The 20,629-nt window shown below is 36.6% G+C and overlaps 2 protein-coding genes across 2 annotated transcripts in view; one reads left to right on the top strand and one right to left on the bottom strand.

Annotated features, from left to right (window-relative positions):
- Positions 1-9,337, top strand: part of Rif1 (replication timing regulatory factor 1) — a 48,380-nt gene extending 39,043 nt beyond the window's left edge. The window contains exons 31-36 of the mRNA XM_028769179.1: positions 3,114-3,260; positions 3,531-3,608; positions 3,698-3,813; positions 5,339-5,492; positions 7,247-7,355; positions 7,949-9,337. Of these exons, the coding sequence (XP_028625012.1) occupies positions 3,114-3,260; positions 3,531-3,608; positions 3,698-3,813; positions 5,339-5,492; positions 7,247-7,355; positions 7,949-8,160 (816 nt within the window). The 3' untranslated portion in view covers positions 8,161-9,337. The remainder of the gene's footprint in view (positions 1-3,113; positions 3,261-3,530; positions 3,609-3,697; positions 3,814-5,338; positions 5,493-7,246; positions 7,356-7,948) is intronic.
- Positions 9,338-17,987: 8,650 nt separating this feature from the next.
- Neb (nebulin) overlaps positions 17,988-20,629 on the bottom strand; it is a 198,940-nt gene continuing 196,298 nt past the window's right edge. Inside the window, exon 156 of the mRNA XM_028769166.1 lies at positions 17,988-18,771. Coding sequence (XP_028624999.1) covers positions 18,598-18,771 — 174 coding nt within the window. The 3' untranslated portion in view covers positions 17,988-18,597. The remainder of the gene's footprint in view (positions 18,772-20,629) is intronic.

The following is a 20,629-nucleotide window of genomic DNA, read 5'->3' as shown; positions in this document are numbered from 1 at the left end:
GAGGGAATGGGTAGCTCTCACTTAGGATTCTCCTTTCTATATATAATCCAGTTTGTGGAACCAGATTTAAGAAGCTAGGCAGCACTGATTGTTGATGATCAAAAGGCTCAGCAGTTAATACTTATTAATATAAAAAAATTTCTAAGAATTAAAATAATTTGTAACTACCTCATTTTCTTTTCTGTAATCCTTATCCCCCCCCCCCCTTTTTCCATTGTGGAGATTAAATCCAGGGGCCCATTTATATATGCTCTTTGACTGCACCGAATTGCCCAGGCCTTAGTTTTTTGAGACAGGTTAACTTAGGTGCATGCCACTAAGTCACTTCTCCCCTATCTAGTTTTTGGTTCCTTTTCAAGGTTGGGGGAATCCAGTGCACAGTGTTGAGTATGTTTGGCACATGGGACATACTCTGTCACTGAGAGATTCCCAGGTCTTCATTTAATATTTTCTTAATGTGTTTCTTCTCATGCACTGAACTGTACACATGAAAAGTTTCAGAAAACAATGGATTATCTGGACAATTAGCTTAGCTTTTGGGCCTTTTGCTTACATAGGTTGTTGAATGAATGAGAAAAATACAACCTCTGCTTGACATAAAACATGCCCTCAGCTTAGCAAAACATGTCCTAAAAAGATATCATGTTGATCTTTTCAACTTGAAACTGATATCTGCTACTGTAGAATATATATTTGAATATATGTGTATGGTATATATATAAAGATGGTGCTTTTCTGATGATTGCCTTCAACAAACACATACGTTTTTCATCTTTTTGGGTGTGGGAGCCTCTGTTTTCCACACTGACCTTGAACTGTCATTCATGGCCTCAGCTAGTTTTCATCTGGCTAACAAGTATATATTTTTAGATTTATTTTTACTACTTTTAGTTATATGTATGAATGTATTAAGCTATGTGTACAGGAGTGCAAGTACCTATAGAAACCAGAGACATCAAGTAATAGCAGTTGTGAGCTGCTTAATGTGGGTTGCTAGGACCTTTGAAGTGCAGTGTGTGCTTTTTTTTGGGGGTGGGGGTGGGGGTTGAGACAAGATTTCCTTGTGTTCTGGCTGTTGTGGAACTTGTTCTGTAGACCAGGCTGGCCTGGAACTCATTTGCCTACCTCTACCTTCCATCTCTAGGAGTGCTGGAATTAAAGGCATGCACCATAACTGCCCAGCTGTAGTATGAACTCTTAACTGCTTGAGTCTTCGCTCTATCTTTAGTTTTACAATCTGGGAAATCATTTACAAAGATGTAACAGCTCTTAATTTTGTGTTTATGACAAAGAGCCTCACTATGTAGCTCTGGTTAGTCTGATGTTCACAAATTGATAGCTATATGCCTTTTTTTTTCTTTTCTTTCTTTCTTTTTTCTTTCTTTCTTTCTTTCTTTTTTTTTTTTTTTAAAAGAAAACAGGATTATTGTGGACTGCAAAGGGTAGAAGGGCAGTAACAAGATGACAGAATTCTGAATTGTTCAGAAGGCTTATACAGCTAAACTAGCTAACTACTGTACTCCTGTTTGGTAGGAACTTAGATTTAGTGTGTCTCTTCCCCCCCCCCTTTTTTTTTTTGAAGACAAGGTCTTGCTATGTAGTCCTGGCTATACTTGGGGCAGATTTGATGTCTGGTCTAGATAAAATAGAATAACATTTCCGTGGCAGATACTTACAGGTTGCCCATGCTTAAGAATCAATCTTAGAAGATAAGGAATGATATTAATAGTTGTATAAGATCTCTGTTATATATTTAGCTAATAGCTCAATGTGAACATATTCTAGACCTTTAGAAGAAGCCAAATTAGCCACAGTGAGGTTAAAATAGATAAAAATTGCTGCCCTGGGGCCATGATATTTATTTGTATTGCCTTCAAAGAGTTTAGGGCAGGGGCTCAGGAGATAGCTTGGGTGATCTAGTGTTTGCAAGGCAAGCATGAGGACCTGAGTTCAATTTCTAGAAACCACATTTAAAGTAAGAATCCTGGGCTGGGTGGTATGTACTAATAATCTATCTTGGGGAGACAGATAACCATATTCTCGGGTCTGCTGCTTAGTAAGCCTAGTCTACTTAGGAGTTTCAGGCCATTTAGAAGCATCGTCTCACAAAATTAAGTTGTACAACACCTGAGCAATCACTCTGTCCCTTCAAAGTTGTCCTCTGACTTCCACATGCATACATTCATAAGTTTACAATGATGATTAATAAGGTATACCAGAAGCCAGTTACTACCATATCTAGGCTACTGTAGAATATATTTGAATATATGTGTATGGTACATATAAAGATGGTGCTTTTCTGATGATTGCCTTCAACAAAAACATTGGTTAACTAAGTTCATTGTTAACTAAGATCAAATTATACAGGATTTATTGATGTATATGTTTGTATATGCAAAAGCCAGTGTACTCCTGAGGCCAGAAGAATGTGTATCAGATCCCTTGGAACTGGAGTTACAGACTTATGTAGAACTGGCTTGTTAGTGTTGGTGCTAGGATTTGAACTCTGACTGTCATGATTATGCAGCTTGTGCTTTTAATACCTAAACTATCTCTTGAAGTCTTGTTTTGTTCTTTGAGGTTTCACTGTGTAGTTCCAGACTGGCCTCAATTTGGTGATTTTTCTGCCTCAGTCTCCTGATTGCTGGGATCACAGGTATGCACTGCCACTCCTATACTTTGCTTTTAAAGACAGGGTCTCACTGTGTAGCCCTGACTGATCAGGAACTTGGAAATCTATATTGTGCAGACCAGGCTGACCTCAGACTCAAGAAATCTACCTGCCTTTGCCTCCTGAGTACTGGGATTAAAGATGTATGCCATGACTTTCTGCATATTTATTGTACGTTGTTAATGAGCTGCAGTATTAGGCAATATCTGAAAGATGAAACAGTTGTGCAAGAGGGTTCTAGTAAAAAAAGCTTATGCACAAACTCAAGGTATTGTCTTCTGTTGGGTTTTTTTTTTTTTTTTTTTTTTTTGGAGACAGGGTTTCTCTTTATAGCCCGGGCTGTCCTGGAACTCACTCTGTAGACCAGGCTGGCCTCGAACTCAGAAATCCGCCTGCCTCTAAGGTATTGTCTTCTTAATGAAAACTTATCCTATACTTTCAGGTTAGACGTGTCTCGTTTGCAGATCCAATATACCAAGCAGGATTGGCAGATGACATTGATAGGCGCTGCTCTGTTGTTAGGTCTCACTCTTCAAACAGCTCTCCTATAATAAAAAGTATTAAAACCTCACCTACTTCACACTCTAAGGTAAGCTATGGTCTTCAAAATATGCATATGTCTTTATATAAACTTGTATTTGAAAATCAAGAAACAGTCTTCTTTGCTTTGGATATATTGCTTTTTCATGGAGAAGGCTAAGGCTAAGCAGTCAGCTCTATCTCACAGGTAAGTTAATAGTTTATCCTATTCCATTTTCATTTCCTAAAATTTTACAGGGGTAATTTTAGTTGTACAATTTAACTTGTAACATAGTTGTCTGGGGTTCTGAGTGTTTTTTTTTTCTCTACTTCTATCTAGCATAATACCACTTCAGCCAAAGGATTTCTGTCCCCAGGATCACAGAGCTCTAAATTTAAGAGCTCAAAGAAGTGTTTAGTAAGAAGTGCTTTAGTTTTTATGTAATTTTATACTTTCATGTTCAGTCTTGTAACCTCTACTTAATGGCTTTTGAAATTTATTTTAAGATTACAGAAATGGCCCAAGAATCCATGCTATCCTCAACAGAATGTGTTTACCCAGCTTTGGTGAACTGTACAGCATCAGTTGACATTATTTTACCTCAGATTACATCTAACATGTGGTAAGTGGTTATTTAAGCTTATGGTTGATATTCTGAGGAGTAGGTGTTAGGGTGTTTTTGTTTGCTTTTCATCTTTATTTTGAGGCATAGCATTGCTAAAATTTCCCAGTTTAAGGAAAAGAGTTCAGCTACTAAGGAAGCTGAGGTAGGAGGATCACCAGTTCATGGCCTGCCTGGATGTAGTTTTAATTTTCTATAGTAATGATGGGAGTAATCTGGGACTAGGGTTGAAGCTCAGTTGGTAGACTGACTGCTTGGTTAGCATTGATAATGGTATGAATTTCATCCTCAGTACTGCATAAGCAAGCCAAAAGTGCTTTTGCAGGAGGAACATTAGAGCCAGCTCAAGGGCATCCTCTGACACAGAGTTTGAGGCCCGTGTCACACTGGATTGTTGATCTAAATTTCTAAGAAGAGACATAAAAATAAAAGACCTTAATGAGGTGTACCTATATGAACCCATGTTCATACATAACATACAGAACATAAGTTCTTTGTCCCAAAGAGTTCTTGATCTCCTCCCTCCATACAAACTGGGATTATAGGATTGAATTGCCAGACTTGTCTCAGAAGGAATGTCTTGATGGTCAAACTTCTCAGTGTAGAATTAATTGGTATTTATTCCTCTCACAAATTTTTACTTCAGAAGTAAAACCTGTATATCCTGATATGAATAAAGGCTTAGTGTTTGCATATTTTTGTATATAAATCTTGTTTTATCCTGTAAAATGAAAGCTTATGAAGCTTAGTCCACAACATTTGCAGAGCTAAGTAGGCTGTCATTTAGTCTCATAGGTAGACCTCACCTCACTGAGGGTCTTTTGTTTGCTTCAATTTAATCTTGTTTCAATCTTGTTAGAAATGTAATTAGCATATTTTAAATTTATATATACAAATTTTTCCTGCAAGTATAGACATATAGACATGATCTATATACCATGTGAGGCTGGTACCTGTGGAGGCCAGCAGGTGTCAAAATCCCTTAGAGCTGGAGTTGAAATGTGTCTCTGGAAGTGCAATAAGTGCTCTTAAAACCATTGAACTATCTCCATTCCCAGATAAGCAAATTGTAAGAAAATTGTTACATGTTGTTTGGGAAACTGACATAATTTTAGTTACTAGACTGATCAATCAGAGTGTAATTCCTCAGTAAGAAACTCCTTATATTCTCCAGCGAACTGTGTCAAACATGAATACAGAAGTTAGAAGGAAGTCACATTAAAAAGGGTCTAGGATAGGATAAAAAAAACAAAAACTGCATACAGCTGATGATGGATTTGATCCATAGACAGAAAGCTGGTATGAAAACATGTTGCGCTCTTCCTATGCTGTGCTTATCTCTGTATAAACACAACAGGACAGACATATCATTGATCTTGTTATTAAAGTATTAGAAGCTAGAGGAGAATTATATTTCACTAGATGTTTTGCTTATCACACTATATGGGATAGGTGGGCTATGTAAACTCTGAGTTTAAGTGGAGAAGTGCTCACAGATAATCATGTTTTTTCTTCTTTTCAAAAGGGCAAGAGGTCTCGGACAACTTATTAGAGCCAAGAATATAAAAACAATTGGAGATTTGAGTACACTTACGGCATCTGAAATAAAAACTCTTCCTATTCGCTCTCCAAAGGTGTTTAATGTAAAAAAGGCCCTCAGAATATACCATGAGCAACAGGTAAAAACTTGTCATTTGTCTGCGTGTATGTGTGTCATGTGTATACCCTACTCTTGAAATTACTTGATTTTTGTATTATTGCTAATTAAAACATTTTGCCGACGGGTTAATTGTATAAAAGCAAGCAAAACCCAGAAACTAAACTACTAATTTGCAATGTCATAGGTAGAATTTCTGAAATATTTTTTCTTTTTAAGAGTTGTGTGTGTGTGTGTGTGTTTTGTGTGTTTGTGGTTTCCCATATGTACCATGTGCATGCAAACCCTGTGGAAACCCAGAGTGTAAGATCCTTTGGAACTAGACATTACAAGCAGGTTCTGTGCAGAAGCTTATTATGTGTGCATGCACACACACATTTATTTATTCTACATGTGACTAAGTCAGTAAAAATGCTGTTATTACTTCTACATGTGACTAAGTCAGTAAAGATGCTGTTATTACTAAAAGTAATATCTTTTTCAAAGGAGGTTCATACAGACCTATTGTCTTTGGGGTTTTGTTTGTTTTACTTTTGAGATAGGGTCTTGCTATGTATTCTTGGCAGTCCAGGAACTCGCAAACACAGATCCTCCTGACTTTGCCATCTTCATGTTCATAGCAAAAGTGTGCCATCATGGCTGGTGCCCCATTATATTTTCTTAACAATTACTAATGAGCTCTAGGAGTAGCTGTGAAATTTTTATAAATGTGTTTAAATGTATATGTTGAAATGTTTTATGTGTAAATTTCTGAATAGCTCTAGTAAGATTTAGTTCACATATGAGTGAAATTGATTCATGCAGTCTATTGTTAATAACTAAGTATATTAGATACATACCATTCCTATGATTTATTTAATTTTGGAATTAAAGAAAATTCTCCAAGATGAAGAATATCTGAACTCATTATCTGTTACTCCCCATTTCCATTCCCCCATCCCTGGGCATCCACTACTTTGTTTTTTTCTGTAGGCTTACCTACTCTGGACATTGTTTAATATTGGAATAACACAAAGTCTGGTTGGTGGCTATAGGTTTATTATTAATCATACTTACTTTATATCTGAATAGTATTCCATGGATCTACCACATTTTCTTTATCCATCAACTGATGATCTTATGGGTTGCTTTTCCTTTTTAGTTTTCATAAGAAATCCTTTAAGTTTTTACGTGCCCATATTTTCATTTCATTTGTGCCATTTTATAGGATTATTGACTCATGAAAACTTTGAGCAGTTTCTTTGAGCAGTAGTTCATGAAACCTGGGATACCTTTTAATAGTTTTATTATGCTCTGGCCCTTGATTAGGACATGATGCATAGTGAGCAGTGCTCTACCAGTGAGGTATCTTATCTGTAGCTTTCAAAATAAAAGCCACTGATTTCTACTAAGTTACTTTTTCCACATTTCTGAACTTGGGAAATTTTATTAGCCATTGATAGATACTATGTTTTCTAAGAAATATTATATAACATAAATTTCTAACTCTTTGAGGAAACACTTTGGGCAGAAATCGCACTGTGTAGCCCTGGCTGGTGGAACTCACTATTGGGACTGAGCTGTCCTTAACCTCAAAAAACCCCGAAAAATGCAGCTCCAACTACATTTGTTTCCAGAGTGCTGGGATTGCAGAATTGCTCCACAACACCTGCTACGATACTATATATGTACAGTTTAACAGTATTAGCTGAGTTGATTATGGGGCATTTCATGTCATTCCTGCTAAAAATAAGTTTTGTTTTTTCTCTTTGTTACTGTTTTAAATGTATAATCAAGATGAAATCTCGTGGACTTGAAGAAATTCCAATTTTTGATATTTCTGAGAAGGCTGTAAATGGAGTAGAGAGCAAGACCGTCTCCACTGACGAAGAGAGGTTTGGCTCAGGTATGCCAGCCCAAGTATATTTAGTGTCATATGGAACAGACTTTCTTGGAAACATAATGTTGTTAATACTTTTACATTTTTAAAAAAAAGGTTATTTTGAGTATATACACTTTGATTATATGTATTTGTGTGTTCTGGTTCCTCTGGAACTAATGCTAGAGTAGTTGTTGCCATGTGACAGCTTGGAAATGAATCCTGGTCCTTTGGAAGGACAGGCTTTTAAGTACTAAGACGTTTCTCCAGGCCAGTGCTTTAGTTTTAATTTGACCACAATTTCACTATATCCCCTGCTCCCTTTCCCTGCTGCCAAGTACATGGGGGAAAAACCTATTGAATGTTAAGTGTGTCTAACTGGTTTTCTCTAATTGTGTCAGTGTTTAGTCCATCAAAGTATAGATAAGGATGTTGATATTTTGTTCAGTTATTTTTATGCAGAGTAACAAGCTGTGGTAGATTTTTCTGGCATTTTTTTCTAAGTGTCCTGTAGCCTATTTCCTCTCATTTTCAGTTTGATTGGACATATATAGATCAGTTTTTAAAACTGGTATGGATTTAATATATGTGTGTATGTGTGTTTTTTTTCCCTTTTCTAGATTTAATTGATCCTGTGACCCTAGATACCCCATTGTCTAAAAATCTTGTGGCACAAATTAGTGCTCTTGCTCTTCAACTGGATTCAGAAGATCTTTACAGTTATTCTGGAAGCCAGCTATTTGAAATGCATGAAAAACTTGGTACCATGGCAAACTCTATAATAAGAAATCTACAGTCACGTTGGAGATCACCAGCCCATGAAAATTCTTAGTATTTTATGAGAAATGTAAAGTTTTTTCACCATCAGATTTATTTTTTGGGTTGTAGAAATATCCACACCATTTAAAGAGGAAACTTTGTAAAGTTGATAAAATAATCAAATCCTAAAAGGCAATGAATTACTAGGTCAGTTTTGTAAGTTCATTAGATCTTCTCTATTGTATTTTCTTGGCCAGTACACATAGTTTTTTAAGAAATTTAAATGTTACTGAAACTTGAAAGCAGAAGAAATATACATACTTTTTTTTTCATGCTTTAACTCATGCATATTTTAGTATAGCTCATACAAAAGATTTTAATTAAGATAGACGAAAAGTTTTATTTACACTTTATTGAATTGATAGAGATGTTCATACTCTTTCAAAATATTTATATTTGTTGTGCCTGGTGGAACACCTGTACTGAGATGCAAAAGAATGAGAGCATTTCCTGAAGATTAAAGTTGTAGAAGAGTCTGTACAATACCGAGTTTCAACTTGTTGGGCGTTAAAATAATGATGCTTAATTCACTAAGATTCTACTCATTTGGCATTAACAAATACTTGTGCAGCAGCCTTTGTCTGTGAAAATGTGCTCTTACGAGGTATAGTGTTCGCTCTTAAATGCATGACTTTGTACATTATGTATAGAAGACAATGTTTTTTAATTTATAAAGTTCAGCCTTCATTAATTGCATGAGTTTTTCTCCAGCTTTTTGTGAATACTATTGTTTTGTGTAATAGAAACATTTGCATATATTTAATATAAAATATCCATACGGATAGTAAAAGTACTTCATTGGACCTACTGTGGATATTTGTAGGAGTCTTTATCTACAAATAAAACAACAGATAGTTTTATATTTAGTTAAAACATGAGCTTATTTTCTGAAATGTCCAGAATAATTAAAATTATTGGAACCAGAAAATGTTACATGCCACTACCTTTTTTTCTTATGGTTTGGAAGAGGAACCCAGCCACTAGAAAATGTGCCTCCCTCATATGTTTCTTCTTAATGGAGAGTTACCTTGGATATTTTCATTGCAGGTTGTACTATAATCTGTCTGTAGAGATACATGGTTTTTCACATATATTGGAAGAAATTTGAAACTGCCATTTTTATATGTATGTTTTTGTCAAGTTAAAAAAGTAGGATATATAATTAAAACATTTGTAAATTTTACCAAGTACTTAGTGCCTGCCTTCACATATTTGTTTCATGGGATTTTTTTTTTTCCTTGAGATAGTTTCTGTATGTAGCCCAGGCTAGCTTTGAACTTTTATGATCCTCCTGCCTCTGCTGTCAGAGTTCTGGGATTGCCCGTGTTTGCCACTATGCCTGGCTGCGTTTTATGTTTTCCCAGGGGTATATTTTGCTTGTTTTCTGAGTAAAATCAGTGAGTGATTGTAATTTCCAAGCTTAACCTTTGCTTAGAAAGACACTGCAATTTCAAGCCAGTGCCTTTTGTAGTTTAAGATCTCCTTTTTCCAACAGAGAAACCTCTGCTGCCCCTCCTAAAATAAAGTTGTTGTCGTTTTTCATAATCATAAATCATTACAGATATTTTTGGAACTAAGCATATTTACCTACAAAGAGGGTCATAGAAATTCTGGGATTGTTATATTAAGGACTTAGGAGTCAATAACGAATGAGAAAAAGACTAGTGTTTAAAAAGATTTGATAATTGTGGTTTGCATCCTCAGGTCACTATATTTAAGCACTGAGGTGTGCATGAACACTCAAGGGAGTGGGAATGATTAGCCAGGAGGATGGGGATGGATGGACAGCTCATTGAACAAACTGCATTCTTTAACTCTGGTTTACTTACTTGTAGGCACAGCAAAGTTCTTAGGGAGTTCAAGGTTTAGCAGGAAGTGTGGCAAATGATTTGCTTAAATTTCTAAATTTACTAAAACACATAGATGAGTTAAGTCATAGTTCAGCGAGATAGTATTTTACCATAGGTCATCATATTGAATCTTCATTGTTCTTAGAGTTGAGTCACCTTATTTTCAGTATTCCTGCCTTGGCTTTTTTTTTCTCTGTTAATTCCTGAAATAGCAAAAAACATTAATATTTCTGAATTGACTCCAAAGAATTGTTTTACTATTACATGGAACTCCTTCAGATCTTTTCAAATGGTTAATTTTTTTAAAACATAAGAAATATTGGCATTCAGATGTGATGCCCTAATTGTTGTATATATTTAAACAAATCTAGAGCTGGCTAGATGGCCCAGTGGATACAGTTCTTTCCACCAATCCTGATTATGGCTTTGAGTTCCATTCTTGATCCACATGGTGGAAAGATAGTGATCCTTTGTCCTCTGTATGTACTTGGTGCACATACATGTGCGCACACAAATATGATGTAATTTAAATCTTTAAAAGATTTTTATTTTCTATGCATGAGTGTTTTGTCTGCCTGTATAATGTGTACCAAGTGCATGCCTGGTGCCTGTGACAGTCAGAAGAAGGCACCTAATCCCTAGGCTCCAGAGTTATAGACAAGTGTGAGCTACCTTGTGGGTTCTGGGAATCAAACTCGGATCTTCTGAAAGAAGGAACAGCAATTGCTATTAATTGCTGAGCCATCTTAATCTTTTTAAAAAAGATTTGTAAAGTGTATAATTTTTCATGTCTGTGAATATAGTTGATTTTTCACGTTCAAACTGAGTTCATTACTAAAGATGCCATTCTGTTTGAGCAAGTTAAACTACAACTGAGTACTGCAGGGTCTTACGCTGCGTTTCAAATAGTGGTGATGAGTCTAATTAATAGGGTTAACACAGTTTCTAAATAGAATTTAAATCTAAAGATTAGAAGCACAGTGTTGAATAACACTGTTCTTGGACTCTTTTAGTACAACTTAAAGGTAGCCAGGAATTCACATATTTAAGGGTCATTAGAATGTCAAAAATTTAAAATCTTAATTGAATGCTGAACACAGTGCTTGTGCCTGTAATTTCAACACTTGGGAGGCTGAGGCATCTTTGTGCTGAGGTCAACCTGGTCTACAGAAGAGAACCTGTTTAAAACCCAATTAATTTGAGGGAAATAGGGTCTTAAAAATACTAAGATAAAGTTATGTTCTGCAAATACTAGCTGGAGAGTTTTGTTTGATTTCAGATACAGATATGAAAATGATCAAGTATTGGTTCTGAAGTCAGTGAAAATACTTAACACAAGTTCCAGACCTGACTGATTAAGACTCAGGTTTCATTTAATTATTTGTAGTTGATTTCAGAGGCAGGTCCACAGGCTGTAGGGCATTGTTGTGACACTTGGCTAGGACAGAAACATATGCTTATTAACAAAACTCTAGCTCAGACTGGCCTGGAACTCAGTCTCAAACCCTCTTGCTTCAGCCTCCAAAATATTTTTTCAACATTTAATAGGCATCTTAATTTTATAGTTTCTTAGTTAATGGTTATGCCTGTGTTGTGTCTGGCTTTATATATTGCTATTTGGTAGTATCCATTAAAGTCCATGGCCTTCAAGTTTAAGATTTGTAGTTCATTTTGAAAGTGTTCTTACTAGCTATACGACTTCACTGAGTTCTTAGAATAGACGATAAATGTTATAATTTTGTCACGTTTCTACTTATTATAAACCATTCTTCAATTAAAAGACATGACCTGACCTAAGATCTTAAAAAAAGAACAACCTTTTCCATGTAACTTTTTGTTCGTTTGCTTGTTATGAAAAGAAGCTTATTTAGTGCCTCCATGTAAGTTTTATGCTTCAGTTACAGCAGAGGGAATGTTGTCTTTGCTGATTTGTAATTGGGTATAGAACTAACTTTTTAACATTATCACATGCTTATTAGTGCATAGGAAAGTGATAGAGTGAGGGGGTGGGGCAAATAGGAGGGCTTAATTTGGTTTTGAAGCAGTCTTACTTTAGCCCTGGCTGACCTCAAACTTAGAGCAATCCTCCAGCCTCAACCAAAAATAAATAAATTTGAAACGGTGTTTTTTTTCTTTTTTTCTTTTTTCTTTTTGTAGGCTGGCTTCCTGTATAGATAAGTCTGTTTTGTCTCTTGCAAAGATCTCTTTGCCTCCAGCTTCCCTGTGTATTACCATATGACACTTACTTAGCCAAAAAAAAAATTGATCATAAAACTATTTGGTGGAAGGATAAGAATCCTGTAGTTTGAAAATAGTGGTTGGTTCGGAATGCTTTTCTATCATGTGTAACACAGTACCTTTCCCCAATTAATATGATTACTTTAAAATATATAGTCTAGCCTTTTAGGGTTAAGATAGGTGCAAGAGTTCAAGACTGTGAGAACTGTTTTGTACATAGTTTAATAAGAAATGTCTAAAGCATTTTAGTTTTTATAGAATAAGAATTTTCTAAGAAACTGGAATTGAGTATAGAAACTGAAGGTATAACTTGAGTCATTACAGCACAGAGCAAAATTATGCCTTACCTCCTGCATTTTTGTGTATGTGTGTTCGTGTTTTGCCTGTGTTTATGTGTGTGCATGATGTGCCCAACAGAGGTCAGAAAAGAGGGCACATTTTCTGGAACTTAGAGAAGGTTGTGGTGCTAGGACTTGAACCTAGGTCCTTGAGAATAGCATCCAGTGAGTGCTCTTATTTCCAGCCCCACTTTCTCTTGTTTTAAAACCACTGGGAAAAATATAAGTATTTTGAAGCAGTTGAAGAAACAGTTCTATATTCTTAGTATCCAGAGTTAGTTGTATTTTGGCAGTCAGGCTGTGTTTGGCTGTTTTTCTGTTTTGGTGACAGTTAAGTAATCTGTAATTAGCCTATAGTCCTTAAGTATTTATTTGCCTCTTAATTTAAGAGTTCGTCAGTCCTTGTTAACAGAAGATGTTTGGTATGTGGTCACTTTAGTTACTGCTAGACTGGTCTGAACTCCTTTCCTATTAACTGTAAAAGTTTGCCTTTACAAGATAGTCCTGTCTGTGATTGCTTTACTGGTGGTCTAATACACGTATAGTATGAAACAACTACTTATTTTTGTGAGTTAGTTGCTTTCAGTCCCATTTTAAACACTGTTCTGCTAATAGCCTTAACAAAATTTAAACCAGTCATTTGTTAATATTTTGCTGCCCTTGGTGAAGTTTAGTTTATACTCAAAGTATATTTAATAAGATTCTCAAATTTTAAATGAAAATTTAATAGAAATATCTGTTAATTATATTAATACTAGAAGCTGAGAAATAAGGGCACCATTCTAAGGAGTTGTATTATTAACAGTCTTGGGAACAGGCAGCCTACTCTTAGTGTGTTGGGCACATGATTGTTGATAACCTTTGCTTCAGAGTAAAATTTCTCACAAGTAATTGGGAGTTGGCTGTAATAATTTGCCATTTGAGACTGATTATTTTTAAATGTACTTTTATTTAAAATAAAAGTATAAAACTAATTTCTGGTGTTTATTTTTGTTTGTTGATTTTGATACTTGGTTTGTATTATTGAGACCTGAAGGGATTAAGGAGAACATGATTCATTACCAGTATTTACAAGCGTTATGGCATGCCAACAAATAGTGACCCCCATCCCCACCTTGCATTTACCTGAGTGGCTCTGAAAAGTTTCTGGTTTGCTGTATTTTGTTTTGTAGGTTTCTAAATTCATAGTTATTAAATAACGAGAAAGTGTTATGCTGCATTTATTTATGTGCCAGTTTTTGTGGACACAAACTAGAGTCATTTGAAACTATGGTCATTGAGAAATCGGTAACTGTTATTGAGAAAAAAACATCAGTTTGATCTGTAGACAGGTCTCTAAGAGGGGCATTTTCTTGGTTAATTATTGAAGTGGGAGAGACCAGCTTACTATGGATGGTGCCACCCTTGGACAGGTAGTTCCAAATTGTATCAAACGCAAACCAAAGTAGATCAAACCAAAGTAGAGTTTCTCCATGGTCCCTGCTCCCATTTCTGTCTTCAAGTTCTGCTCTGCTGGAGTTCCTGCCCTGGCTTTCCTCATTGATGGACTGTGATTAGTATGTATTATGTATCGATTGCTGTGATAAAATACTATAACCAAGGCAACTTAAAAAGGCTTAGTTGATGCTTACAGTTGTAGAGGGATTGGTGTTCATCATGGTGGGTGGGGAACTTGTTGGAAAGCAGGCATGGTACTGGAGCAGCAGCTGAGAACTCACATCCTGATCTATATAAACTTCACGGGACTGAGGGAAACTCTTTGAGAAACTTTAAGCCTTTCCCTATGGTGCCATATATCCAATAATACACTTCCTAATTCTTACTAAACAGCCACCAGAGTACTCAGATGCCCACAAGCTTTGTGGGAAACCTCTTATTGAAATAGTCACTTCATGTAAGCTGACTAAATCACAGTAAATGTCTACACACACACACCCAATAAAGCCAGAGGGTATAGCAATGGCTTCTGATCAGCTAAGACTGAAGAATCTGTAATGATTTAGAACTCCAGAGACTAGCACCCTTGAAGAAAAACCTTGGTTTTTCTGAGAATTGATATTGGCTAGCTGGGGTTGAGAACTCTGAAGAAAGGCCAGCATCATTGAGGTGAAATCTGGTAAGTTAGTTCCTTGTGTTCAGCAGCCAGAAGTTGTGGTCCTGAGGCTACCGAGGAGTCATCTCAAGCAGTCAGTTGAGTAAAGTCTCCCACATAGAACTAGTTTTGGCTTCATGGAAGCCACAAGATTGAAGCTACTGAGACACTTCTGTATTGGAGAGTCCAGGGCTGTGGCAGGTGGGAAGTGGAGCTAGCCTGAGGTTAAAAAACGAGCTTCTTAGCAGAGCTGAAGAAGAGGAACTTCCAAAGCAAGCCCTTTGGAGCCAAAGATGGTGAGTTCTAGACAGTAGACCATGAGCTATCTGAAGTACAATGTTGTCTTTAATGACAGCTTGGACTTTTATTGAAGTGTTGACTGTAAAATTAATACTGTTTATTATTATTATTGATTTTGATATTGATGTGAGGTTTAGGTACAAAGAAGGGTTATGATTGATGATTTTGTATGTCAGATTGACAAGGGGTCATTCTTGGGCTGGTTAGTTTTTCTTAGCTTGACACAAATGAGCCATTTGAAAAGAGGAAACTTCAGCTGAAAATGCCTCTGTCAGATTGGCCTAGACAAATTTGAGTTTTTTTTTTTCTTTTTAAAGAAATAACTTTTTTTTTAGTTTTTCGAGACAGGGTTTTTCTGTATAGCCCGGGCTGTCCTTTTTCAAAGATTTATTTTATGTATATTAGTACACTGTCAATCCCTTCAAACACACCAGAAGAGGGCATCAGATCCCATTATAGATGGTTGTGAGCTACCATGTGGTTGCTGGGAATTGAAATCAGGACCTCTGGAAGAGTAGTCACTGCTCTTAACCACTGAGGCATCTCTCCAGCCCAAGTTATTTTCTTGATTGATGATTGGTATGGGAGGGACCAGCCCAGATGATCCTGGGGTGTATAATAATAGCCAAACAAGCCATATGAGTCAAGCCAAGTAAAGAACATTCCATCACTGCCTTGGACTTCATTCTTGCCTCTTCCTACCTTTAGTTCCCGCCTTGGCTTCAAGTAGCTGAGGTCATGGGAATGGTCACAGTAGAGAGCAAACTGTAACAGCACCCAGCAACTCTGCTTGGAGCCTATTTCAAAGATGGCAGTTTGGGTGCTTTCAAGGATTGAAGACAAGTTCTGGGCTTCTTTTCCAGGTTTCCTGGTCACATCCTGACAAAGCAGGGCTTGAGGGAAAGGGTTTACAGAATAATCACTCAAGTCTTTGTCTTTAGCATCTCTTCCTGTGTGCCTTTCTGCCCACATTTACTTCCCTTGAAAGGACAGCAGACCTATTTGGCTAATGTCATCTAAACATGAATGGGCAGGGTGTTGCATGATACAATTCAAAACATATTTAGGCATAAGTGTTAATTTTTTCCTTTTTACTACAATTAGAAGGTGAAAGAACTGGTCGTGAGGCCCTCTGCAGCTTGGTAGTCATGCTTGTAGTGGTGAGTCTCAGGTTGCTCCCAGTATACTGGTAGGAATAGAACAAACAGATATGGGGAGGGGAGACCCAAAGGTGGAGGATGGGTGAAAGTTAGGACATTAGTGATTGCCAGCTTCTAGAATGTGATCAATGTTAGGAATCCTTCATGGGATTTACAGTGAAATCTCACTCGCCAGATTTACATGCAATTATGGGAAGAGTGAACTGGTTGGCTGGAAAGCAAACTAGCAAGATTAAACATTTTTGAGGATAGCTGATAAAGGAGGATTCTCAACTTCTGTACATATGTTGCAAATTGTTGAGACTTTAGGAAGAATCTAGAATTAAGAGATTTCCTTATATTAGCAGCTGATAAATATAAATATGATATAAAAACTTGCTCAGCTCATTGTACTGAGTGTGCAGATGTTTTAGGTATTGCCAGAATTTAATGATAGCTGCATAATGCATTAACTAATTTTCCCAGTATCTGTTCACCCCAAGTAGGAGCCAGTGAGTCAGTACAAGTCTTCCTAAGTGTAAGTGAACTAGTGAGTTGATTAAAGAAAGCACTGGTGAGGGGTTATAGGAGTCTAGGGGAGTTCAGAGGAGCTGCATCAACAGAGTTACCATCCATCACATATGACAACCTCATGGAAACTACATTATGGCTTGCTTTCAGTTAACCTTCCTCTTCCTGTATACTGTTGTCCCAAATCTTCTGCAACTCTGGCAATCCCAGTAGGGTCCTATGACTTTTTCCCTTCCTCCTCCTCCAAAATGTTAGTAATTCTGCTTCTGTTCCCACAGATCCAGCCATTGCTGTGTTTTCCTCAGTTGATTGTCAGGGCTTCCTGGCCCATGATAATCTCTATATTAAGTTGTTATTATGGTCGATCTAGAGATACACTGCACAATGTGATTGATGCTTAGTTTAACTCGGATTTTCACTGAGTGGAGATGAAGCTTGGAGACTAAGGTGAGAGAGAATCATTGGAAGATTCAGGCATTGGTAGGGTTTGGGTTTCTAAGGTTCACTAAGACTTGGCCTCTGTTGCTTTTGGTGGGAATGGGGCTGGAGGCTTAGGTCATTGGGACCATGTCATTAAGGACTGTGGTACCCTGGTCTTTTCTATTTCTAATAGTCTGTAAAAATAGCCTGCTTTGTCATATGCTCTTATCATAATGGTTCTGCTTTGCCAAGACGTAATGGGACTTGTTTGTGACTAAACAGAACATCTGAAGGGGTAGACTTCTGTGCTTATACACCTTTATAATACTCTTATTTTGGGTTAAAAACTATTGCTGTAGTTATCACACTAGGGGGGCAGTCTTCAGATCTTTCAGAAGGATAGTTTGTAAACAAATGGTCAGGCATTCATTGCTGGTTGTCTAGAAAGACAGTAGAAACCTCCTGTCCCTCCACACAGGTTTTTGCCCATATTGTTGCTCATTGCATTCAGGTGGCAGGAATCCCTGAAGTTAAGATTGCTTCCCAAGGGTCTCTCCAAAGCTCTTCAGGAAAGTGTGCTGAACTAAGTGTGGATTAATACCAACCTAAAAAGTTGGAATTGCTTCAATTCTCTAAGCAAGAGACACACAGGTTAGCCGAAAGAATTAAGAAACAAAATCCAAAATATATGTAAAATGGATCATTCTGAAAATGCCTGTTCTTCATTTTTATCAATACATTTAAAAAACTTAAGTAACTTAATGGGAGAGTTGGGTTAAATCTTACTGTTTATGCACATAGGTGTTATGCCTGTGTATATGTGTGTACCATCCACATGTGATCTTTGGGGCTCTAGTTACAAATGGTTGTGAGGTGCCATGTGGATGCTGGGAATCATACAAAGAATACCAACTCACTGTTCTAGCTCCAAATTTAGGTAACTTTTAAACTCAGACTTTATTAAAGTTTAGCCCACGAACAGTTTATTTCAGTACTATAGATTTTATTAGAGTCTAGTTTCTCAACAGTTTATATTGACTGTCATCCTTATAGCTTACAGAAATGAAATTAGAAACACAAACATTAGCACTTAGTAAACAAGAGAAAGGTGGTTCTCTCTTTTTTTCTTTTACTGTTTGGATGTTCAGAATAATGTCAAAATGTTTTTATAATTGGGAAGGACTAGTTTGGTTACATTATACTACAGAAGCATTTAAAAATTCTATTGTGAATTTCAACTTACTTTAAAACAGAGTTCATAATGTAAAAGCTCATAATGTTTACTGTCTCTAGTTTCATGTGTAAATCCAGAAAAAAAAACAATGAAGCTGTAAGTCTAGTTTAAGAACTGAACAGATGAATTAATATTGGGTTTCATGGAGAATAATAGTGGTGTCTATAGAAGAGATTGTAACACATGAAATGATACTGTTACAGGTGAAAACATTAGAGAGCTTGAGAGCCATGAGTATACTGAAATCTCCACTGAAATGTTGCCTGCAGAGTTGCAGACACTGCAGACTAATGGAGATCTTGAAGTGCTTAAATAGCTTCCACATAGTTGGCAGGGAGCATGCCGGTCCTGCCGGTCCTCTGCACAGTGCCATACATCCAGCCTTCATCAATTGCCTGAGCATTCACTATAGCATCTCCATCTTTAAAGGACACTTCATCCGCATCTGCAGCCATATAGTCATATATGGCACGGAAGATTTTCTGTTCATGGGAATGAAAACAAGGAAAATATCATATATTGGTAACAGTGTATGACCTTTTCCATAAATTCAAGTTACAAAGGACAGTGTGCAGCTACCACCAAAACAAAACAACAAAAACACCTGTAAAATATTTGCAAGTCATTTTCTGGTAAGTTTATACCTGGAATATATGAAGGCCTCCAACTCAACACCAAAAGTATTTAAGATGCTAAGGCTATGAATAAAGACTTCCCCAAAGGAGTTATCTAAGTGAACAGTCAAGTGGAACTAGAAAAGATATTTCACTCTTAGCCACACTCTCAAGGTATCTATTTTTCCTGCTGGAGAGAGGGCAAGTTCGTTAAGAGTACTTCCTGGGAGAGAAGCACAGAAAACAAAACCAACAGACTTTTGGCCCAACTTGCCAAAAGAAATGACTCAAATTAGCAGTATCAAAGATAAACAAGGAAAACCGAACAGACACCGAAGAACTTTTGATTTATAAGGTAATTTTTTTTTTTTAAAAAAAAAAAAAACCTATTCTCCATTAAAGTCAGGAGATCTAAAAGAAAACACTAAGTTAAATGAAAAGAACACAATCTTGAATGGACCCATAAGAAATGAGATTGGAACTATCATAAAAAGCCTTTCAACTAATAAACAGCCAGGCCCAGACAGATTAATAGCAAAGAATTCTACCAAATTTTCAGAGATTTATAAACAATCCTTCTTACAAATAGATAAATTAGAAACAGAAGGGCACTTCCAAATTTCTTATATGCAGCCAGTATCACTCTAATACCCAAACTAGGTAAAGATGAAACAGCATAAATTACAGGCCAATAGAGTATGGAAGCAGAAATCTTTAATACGATACAAGTTAACTACAGGCACACATCAAAAAGATAACCATGATCAAGTTGACTTTATCCCAGAGATGCAGGGATGCTGCGTAAGTCAGTAAGTGTGATGAATGGACTTTCAGACAAAATTATATGCATATCTTAATGGATATAGAAAGTTTTTGATAAAATCCAAAAGTTTTAGAGTCTGTGACTGAAGGGAATATACCTTAACACAACAAAGGCTATGTTTGGCAAAACCACAGCACGAGCTATAGCTATGAGAAGAGAAGAAAGTTAAAGGAATGCAAGTTAGAAAAGGAGTCAAATATTTATTTGAAGCTATTACACGTAGATCCCAAAACTTCCACCAGAAAATGTCTAGAAATGATTAACACTTTCATTAAAGTACCAGGACACAATCCAAAAAACTCAGTAGCCAACAATAGCAAATATGTTGAGAAAGAGATCCTAAAAACCATAAAAACATTTCTAGTCACAGTAACCTCAAGAAAAATATCTTGGGACAAACTTAACTGAGGCAGTGAAAAACCTCTACTTTAAGTCACTGAAGAAAAAGATTGAGGCAGACACTACAGAATGGAAAGACTTCACATGCTCATGGATTGGTAGGATCAATACTGTGAAAATGATTATCCTACCACATGCTGTTTACAGCTTCAATGTAGTCACAATCACTAGACATTAAAAAAAAAAAAAACCTAAAATTTCAATATGGCGCCACAAAAGACTCTGGGTAACCAAAGCAACTCTGAGTGAAAAGAACAGGTTGGAGGAATTGTCATTAGATTTCAAGATATATTACAGAGCTATAGTGATAAAAATAGTACTGCTCTGAAACAAGAATAGACATACAGCTCAGTGAAACAAAACATCAAACCTTGAGTCCATAGAACTTCAGCCATCTGATATTTGACCAAAGTACCAAAAACACGCATTGAAGAAAAGGGCATTTTCAATAAGTGGCGCTGGGAGAGCAATGTCCACAAGTAGCAGAGTGAAATTAGACCTGTC

Source organism: Grammomys surdaster, unplaced genomic scaffold (assembly GCF_004785775.1).
Source record: "Grammomys surdaster isolate TR1022 unplaced genomic scaffold, NIH_TR_1.0 191, whole genome shotgun sequence".
NCBI lineage: Eukaryota > Metazoa > Chordata > Mammalia > Rodentia > Muridae > Grammomys > Grammomys surdaster.
This window is presented reverse-complemented; position numbering and strand designations above follow the sequence as displayed.